The sequence below is a fragment of the Bombus pyrosoma genome, unplaced genomic scaffold (assembly GCF_014825855.1).
Source record: "Bombus pyrosoma isolate SC7728 unplaced genomic scaffold, ASM1482585v1 HiC_scaffold_4725, whole genome shotgun sequence".
NCBI lineage: Eukaryota > Metazoa > Arthropoda > Insecta > Hymenoptera > Apidae > Bombus > Bombus pyrosoma.
In genome coordinates, this window is record NW_025219985.1 from 1,989,879 (window position 1) to 2,000,099 (window position 10,221).

The 10,221-nt window shown below is 31.2% G+C and overlaps 1 protein-coding gene across 1 annotated transcript in view; it reads left to right on the forward strand.

The window, feature by feature from the left end:
• The first annotated feature begins 5,232 nt into the window (after positions 1-5,232).
• Positions 5,233-10,221, forward strand: part of LOC122577499 (vicilin-like seed storage protein At2g18540) — a 40,629-nt gene continuing 35,640 nt past the window's right edge. Inside the window, exon 1 of the mRNA XM_043748833.1 lies at positions 5,233-5,335. Within this exon, the coding sequence (XP_043604768.1) occupies positions 5,233-5,335 (103 nt within the window). The remainder of the gene's footprint in view (positions 5,336-10,221) is intronic.

Below are 10,221 nucleotides of genomic sequence, written 5' to 3' on the forward strand. Positions count from 1 at the left end.
ATACTACATAACGTTATACGTTATATCGTAATGCCCCATGACGTGATACGTTATGTCGTTATACTATATAGCGTTCTACGTTGTAGTGTAATACTACATAACGACATACGTTATAACGTAGTACTATAAAACGTTATACGTTATAACGTATTACCATGTAATGTTACACGTTGTAACGTAATATTACATAACGTTATACGTTATAACGTAATACGGAATAACGTTATACGTTATAACGTAGTTCTGCATAACGATACATGTTATAACGTAACAGTACATAACGTTGCACGTTATAACGTAATACTATACGACATTATACGTTATAACGTATTAACATATAATGTTATACGTTGTAACGTAATATTACATAACGTTATACGTTATAACGTAATACTACGTAACGTCATACGATATAACGTAATACCACATGACGTTATACGTTATATCGTAATATTATATAACGTAATACGTTGTAACGTAATACTACATAACGTCATACGTTATAACGTAACCGTACATAAAGTTATACGCTATAACGTAATACTGTATAACGTTATACGTTATAACGTAGTACTACATAACGTTAAACCTTATAGCGTAATACTACATGACGTTATATGTTATTTCGTATCACCATATAATGTTATACGTTGCAACGTCATACTACACAACGTTATACGTTCTACCGCAATACTGCATAACGTTATACGTTATAACGTAATACTACATAACGTTATACGTTATATCGTTATACTATATTACGTTGTACGTTGTAACGTTATACAACATAATGTTATACGTTATAACGTATTACTGTATAACGTTATACACTATAGCGTAGTTATACATAACGTTATACGTCATAACGTAATACTTTATAACATAACACGTTGTAATGTAATACTACATAGGGTTATATGTTACAACGTATTACCATATAACGTTACACGTTATAACGTAATACTACAGAACGTCATACGATATATCGTAATACCGCATGACGTTATACGTTATATCGTGATACTGTATAACGTTATACGTTATAATGTAGTACTACATAACGTTATACGTTATAACGTGGTTCTATATAACGTTATACGTTATAGCGTGTTACAGAATAACGTTATACGTTATAACGTAGTACTACATAATGTTATACCGTATAACGTAATACTACGTGACGATATGCGTTCTAACGTATTACTATTTAACGTTACACGTTATAACGTAGTACTATATAACGTCATAACTTATAACGTAATACTACCCGACATTATACGTTATAACGTATTACAATATATTGTTATACGTTGTAACGTAATACTACATATCGTTATACGTTATAATGTAAGACTACATAATGTTATACGTCATATCTTAATACCACATGACGTTATACGTTATATCGTAATAGTACATAATGTTATACGTTATATCTTAATACCACATGACGTAATACGTTATAGCGTAATACTATATTACGTTGTACGTTGTAACGTTATACTACATAACGTCATACGTTATAACGTAAAAGTACATAAAGTTATATGCTATAACGTAATACTACTTAATGTTATACGTTATATCTTAATACCACATGACGTTATACGTTGTAACGTCATACTACACGACATTATACCTTGTAACGTATTACCATATCATGTAATTCGTTGTAGCGTCATACTACATAACGTTATACGTTATAACGTAGTACTACATGGCATTATACGTTATAACGTATTAGCGTGTAACGCTATACGTTATAGCGTATTACTCTATATCGTCATACGTTATAACGTAGTACTACATAACGTTATACCTTATAACGTAATTCTACGTGACGTTATATGTTATTACGCATTACCATATAATGTTATACGTTGTAATGTCATACTACATAACGTTGTATCGTTATATCGTTATACTACATTACGTTCTACGTTACAACATTATACTACATAACGATATACATTATAACGTAACAGTGCATTACGTTACACGTTAATACGTAATACTTCATAATGTTATACGTAATATCTTAATACCACATGACGTTATACGTTATATAGTAATTCTATATAACGTAATACGTTGTAATGTAATACTACATAACGGTATACCTTATAACGTAATACTACACGACGTTATACCTTATAACGTATTACCATATAACGTTATACATTATAACGTAATACGGAATAACGTCATACGTTATATCGTAACACGACATCACGTTATACGTTATATCGTGATAATATATAACGTTATACGTTATATCGTGATAATATATAACGTTATACGTTATATCGTGATACTATATAACGTTAAACGTTGTAATGTTATAGTACATNAACGTTATACGTTATAGCGTAGTTGTACATACCGTTATACGTTATAAGGTAACACTTTATAACATAACACGTTGTAATGTAATACTACATAAGGTTATATGTTACAACGTATTACCATGTAACGTAACACGTTATAACGTAATACTACAGAACGTCATACGATATATCGTAATACCGCATGACGTTATACGTTATATCGTCATACTGTATAACGTTATACGTTATAATGTAGTACTACATAACGTTATACGTCATAACGTAGTACTATATAACATTATACCTTATAACGTAATACTACACGCCATTATACGTTATAACGTATTACCATATATTGTTATACGTTGCAACGTAATACTACATAATGTTATACGTTATATCGTAATACCACATGACGTTATACGTTATATCGTAATACTACAAAACGTTATACGTTATAACGTAGTACTATATTACGTTATACCTTATAACGTAATACTACACGACATTATACGTTATAACGTAACACTACATAACGTTACACGTTATAACGTAATACTACATAACGTTATACGTCATATCGTAATACCGCATGACGTGATACATTATGTTGTTATACTATATAGCGTTATACGTTGTAGTGTAATACTACATAACGTCATACGTTATAACGAAACAGTACATAACGTTATACGTTATAACGTAACAGTACATAACGTTACACGTTATAACGTAATACTACATAACGTTATACGTTATATCGTAATACCACATGACGTGATTCGTTATGTCGTTATACTATATAGCGTTATACGTAGTAGTGTAATACTGCATAACGTCATACGTTATAACGTAACATTACATAACGTTACACGTTATAACGTAATACTATACGACATTATACGTTATAACGTATTAACATATAATGTTATACGTTGTAACGTAACATTACATAACGTTATACGTTATAACGTAATGCTACGTAACGTCATACGATATAACGTAATACCACATGACGTTATACGTTATATCGTAACATTATATAACGTAATACGTTGTAACGTAATACTATATAACGTTAGACGTTATATCGTAATAATCTATAATGATATACGTTATAACGTAATACTACATAAGGTCATACGATATTTCGTAACACCACATGACGTTATACGTTATACCGTGATACTATATAACGTTATACGTTATAACGTAATACTATATAACGTTATACGATATAGCATTGTCATACATAACGTTACACGTTATAACGTAATACTATATAACGTTATACGTTATAACGTAGTTCTATATAACGTTATACGTTATACCGTAGTCATACATAACGTTATACGGTATTACGTCATACTACATGACGATATGCGTTATAACGTAATACTATATAACGTTACACGTTATAACGTAGTACGATATAACGTCATACCTTATAAAGTAATATTACACGACATTATACGTTATAACGCATTACAATATATTGTTATACGTTGTAACGTAATACTACATATCGTTATACGTTATAATGTAATACTACATAATGTTATACGTCATATGTTAATAACACATGACGTTATACGTTATATCGTAGTAGTACATAATGTTATACGTTATATCTTAATACCACATGACGTAATACGTTATAGCGTAATACTATATTACGTTGTACGTTGTAACGTTATACTACATAACGTCATACGTTATAACGTAGTACTACATGGCATTATACGTTATAACGTATTAGCGTGTAACGCTATACGTTATAGCGTGTTACTCTATATCGTCATACGTTATAACGTAGTACTACATAACGTTATACCTTATTACGTAATACTACATGACGTTATATGCTATTACGCATTACCATATAATGTTATACGTTGTAACGTCATACTACATAACGTTGTACGTTATATCGTAATACTATATTACGTTCTACGTTATAACATTATACTACATAACGATATACATTATAACGTAACAGTGCATTACGTTACACGTTAATACGTAATACTTCAAAATGTTATACGTAATATCTTAATACCACATGACGTTATACGTTATATAGTAATTCTATATAACGTAATACGTTGTAATGTAATACTACATAACGNGTATACCTTATAACGTAATACTACACGACGTTATACGTTATAACGTAACAGTACATAACGTTACACGTTATAACGTAATGCTACATTACGTTATACGTTATAACACAATACTGCATAACGTTACACGTTATAACGTAATGCTACATTACGTTATACGTTATATCGTATTACCACATGACGTTATACGTTACAACGTAATACTACATAACGTTATACGTTATAACGTAGTACTACACGACATTACACGTTATAACGTAACAGTACGTAAAGTTACACGTTATAACGTAATGCTACATAACGTTATACGTTATATCGTAATACAATATGGCATAATACGTTATAAAGTAATACTACATATCGTTATACGTTATACCGTTAGACTACATAACGCTATACGTTATAACGCGTTGCCATAAACCGTTTTACGTTATAAAGTTATCCGTTATAACGAACTACTCCATAACGTTATACGTTATAACGTAATACTACATAACGTTATACGTTATAACGTAAATCTACATAACGTTTGTTACGTCGCATAGGACATCTGCGCGCCATCCCTCGCTACCTGGCAGCCAGCGGTCAACCTACAGCCATCCCGATTCTCAATGGACGCAAGGACCCACCATAAAGACATTAGCCTTTAGCTGCATTGTCTCCACACATGTTTGCCAGTCTAATTGCTTGTCTGGAGAATTCTCTAATTCGAGAAATATTTGCAGTTTATGGCGGGGCCTTGGAAAGGTCCTCGAGTTTATTAGGCGCCCTTAAAAATCATGGAGAAAGCGGACAGTCATCAGACGGGAAAAACCCAACACATGTTCATCATACAAGGCTGCATTTCCCATCTGGAGCAAGGTCCACCGCCGCTCTACGTTGGTGAGAATATTCAGCATATTCTGTTCGTTAGAGTGGGTCATCACCAATCGACATCGCGGATCGTTACCCTCACTTCCTGGACGAAAAGTGTGAATAACGAATCCGCGTTCTTCGGTCACAGGACACACCCACACCAAGCTTTCCTCCGAGACACCTTAAGGGCAGCTCAGCAGTCGAGTTCAGTCTCTCAAGCTCTCACTCATTCAACACGAGTTTCATACCTTGAATCAGTCATTTATTTCACTTATATACACGCATCGGCGCAACTATTGTTCTTATATAAAGTTGTTGGAATAAATACTATTCTATACCTATTAACTCAGTGTAATTTCAGTTGAACCACCCCTATTATCGTAACAGAAATCAGGGGATCGATCATTTCGTGGCGTCGATTATTTAATCGTAACGGGAATTTACGACTCCCGTTGACGTGTTTTCTTGCGATCGCGTCTCCCCGCGAATGGTCGAAACAACGTTATACCTTATATCGTAATGCTATATTACGTTGTACGTTGTAACGTCATACTACATAACGTCACACGTTATAACGTAACAGTACATAAAGTTATACGTTATAACGTAATACTACTTAATGTTATACGTTATATCTTAATACCACATAACGTTATACGTTGTAATGTCATACTACATAACGTTATACGTCATAACGAAATACTACATGACATTATACGTTATATCTTATTACCACATGACGTTGTACTTTGTAACGTCATACTGCAAAACGTTATACGTTCTAACGTAATTCTACATGACATTATACGTTATAACGTATTAGCGTGTAACGCTATAAGTTATAGCGCATTAGTCTATAACGTCAGACGTTATAACGTAGTACTACATAACGTTATACCATATAACGTAATACTACATGACGTTACATGTTATTACGTATCACCACATAATGTTATCCGTTGTAACGTCATACTACATAACGTTATACGTTATAACGCAATACTGCATAACGTTATACGTTATAACGTAATACGGCATAACGTTATACGTTATATCGTAATACCACATGACGTTATACGTTATATCGTAATACTACATGACATTATACGTTATAATGCATTATCGTGTAACGCTATACGTTATAGCGTACTACCCTATAACGTTATACATTATAACGTAGTACTACATAACGTTATAGATTATAACGTAGTACTACATAACGTTATACCTTATAACGTAGTAGTACATGACGTTATATGTTATTACGTATCACCATATAATGTTATACGTTGCAACGTCATACTACACAATGTTATACGTTATAACGCAATGCTGCATAACGTTATATGTTATAATGTAATACTACGTAACGTTATACGTTACAATGTAATAGTACATAACGTTACACGTGATAACGAAACAGTACATAACGTTATACGTTATAACAAAATACTACATAACGTTATACGCTTTAACTTAATACTACATGACATTATACGTTATATCTTAATACCACATGACGTCATACGTTGTAACGTCATACAACGAAACCTTATACGTTTTAACGTAATACTACACGAAATTATACGTTATAATGTATTATCGTGTAACGCTATACGTTATAGCGTACTACTCTATAACGTTATACATTATAACGTAGTACTACATAACGTTATACCTTATAACGTAGTAGTACATGGCATTATACGTTATAACGTATTAGCGTGTAACGCTATACGTTATAGCGTATTACTCTATATCGTCATACGTTATAACGTAGTACTACATAACGTTATACCTTATAACGTAATTCTACGTGACGTTATATGTTATTACGCATTACCATATAATGTTATACGTTGTAATGTCATACTACATAACGTTGTATCGTTATATCGTTATACTACATTACGTTCTACGTTATAACATTATACTACATAACGATATACATTATAACGTAACAGTGCATTACGTTACACGTTAATACGTAATACTTCATAATGTTATACGTAATATCTTAATACCACATGACGTTATACGTTATATAGTAATTCTATATAACGTAATACGTTGTAATGTAATACTACATAACGGTATACCTTATAACGTAATACTACACGACGTTATACCTTATAACGTATTACCATATAACGTTATACATTATAACGTAATACGGAATAACGTCATACGTTTTATCGTAACACGACATCACGTTATACGTTATATCGTGATAATATATAACGTTATACGTTATATCGTCATAATATATAACGTTATACGTTATATCGTGATACTATATAGCGTTATATGTTATAACGTAATACTACATATCGTTATACGTTATATCGTAATACTATATTACGTTGTACGTTGTGACGTTATATTACATAACGTCATACGTTATAACGTAAAAGTACATAAAGTTATACGCTATAATGTAATACTACTTAATGTTATACGTTATATCTTAATACCACAGGACGTTATACGTTGTAACGTCATACTACACGACGTTATAACTTATAACGTATTACCATATAAAGTTATACGTTGTAACGTCATACTACATAACGTTGTACGTTATATCGTAATACTATATTACGTTCTACGTTATAACATTATACTACATAACGATATACATTATAACGTAACAGTGCATTACGTTACACGTTAATACGTAATACTTCATAATGTTATACGTAATATCTTAATACCACATGGCGTTATACGTTATATAGTAATTCTATATAACGTAATACGTTGTAATGTAATACTACATAACAGTATACCTCATAAGGTAATACTACACGACGTTATACGTTATAACGTAACAGTACATAACGTTACACGTTATAACGTAATGCTACATTACGTTATACGTTATAACACAATACTGCATAACGTTATACGTTATAACGTGATGCTACATAACGTTATACGTTATAACGTGATGCTACATAACGTTATACGTTATATCGTAGTACTACATAACGTTATACCATCTAACATAATAGTACATGACGTTAGATGTTATTACGTATTACCATATAATGTTATACGCTGTAACGTCATACTACATAACGTTATACGTTATAACGCAATACTGAATAGCGTTATAGGTTATAACGTAATACTACATAACGTTATACGGTAGATCGTAATACTATATTACGTTGTACGTTGTAACGCTACACTACATAACGTTATACGTTATATCGTAATACCACATGACGTTATACGTTACAACGTAATACCACATAACGTTATACGTTATAACGTAGTACTACACGACATTATACGTTATAACGTAACAGTACATAAAGTTACACGTTATAACGTCATACTACATAACGTTATACGTTATATCGAAATACAATATGACATAATATGTTATAAAGTAATACTACATATCGTTATACGTTATATCGTTAGACTACATAACGCTATACGTTATAACGCGTTGCCATAAACCGTTTTACGTTATAACGTTATCCGTTATAACGAACTACTCCATAACGTTATACGTTATAACGTAATACTACATAACGTTATACGTTATATCAATATAACACATAATGTTATACGTTATATCAATATAACACATAACGTTATACGTTATAATGTATTACCATATAACGTTATACGTTATATCGTGTTACTACCTAACTTTAGACGTTATAACGTATTAACATATAACGATATAATTTATAGTGTAATACTACACAACGTTATACGTTTTATCGTAATAGTACATAACATTATCCGTTATGAAGTAATACTACATAACGTTATAGGTCGTAACGTAATATTACATAACGTTATGCGTTATAACTTAATACTACATAACGTTGTACGTTATAACGTAATACTATAAAACGTTACACGTTGCAACGTAACATTACATAACGTTATACGTTATAACGTAATACTACATAACGTTATACGTTATATCGTAATAGTGCATAACGTTATACGTTATAATGTCACACTATATAACGTTATGCGTTATAACGTAATACTATATAACGTTATACGTTGTAACGTAATGGTACAAAACGTTACACGTTATAACGTAACCCTATATAACGTTATACGTTGTATCATTATACAACATAACGTTATACGTTATAATATATTACCATATAACGTTATACGTTACATCGTAACATTATATAACTTTATGCGTTATAACGTAATCCTATATAACGTTATAAGTTGTAACGTAATATTACATAACGTTATTCGTTATAACGTAATACTACATAACGTTAGACGTTAAAACGTAATACCATATAACGAAATACGTTATAACGTTATACTATCTAACGTTATACGTTATAACGTAATACCATATAACGTTACACATTGTAACGTAACACTACATAATGTTATACGTTATAACGTAATACTACAAAACGATATACGTTATAACGTATTACTACCTGAGGTTAGACGTTATAACGTATTAGCACATAAATGTATACGTTATAACGTAGTACTACAGAACGTTATACGTTGTAACGTAACACTACATGACGTTATACGTTATAAAGTAATACTACATAACGTTATACGTTATATCGTAATAGTGCATAACGCTATACGTTATAACGTATTACTACCTGAGGTTATACGTTATAACGTAATACTACATAAGGTTATACGTTGTAACGTAATACCACATAACGTTATACGTTTTAACGTAATACTACACAACGTTATACGTTATAACGTAATACTATCTAACGTTATACGTTATAACGTAATACTATATAACGCTGTACGTTGTAACGTAATACTATATAACGATATACGTTGTAACGTAACACTACATAATGTCATACGTTATAACGTAATACTACAAAACGTTATACGTTATAACGTCACACTATATAACGAAATACGTTATAACG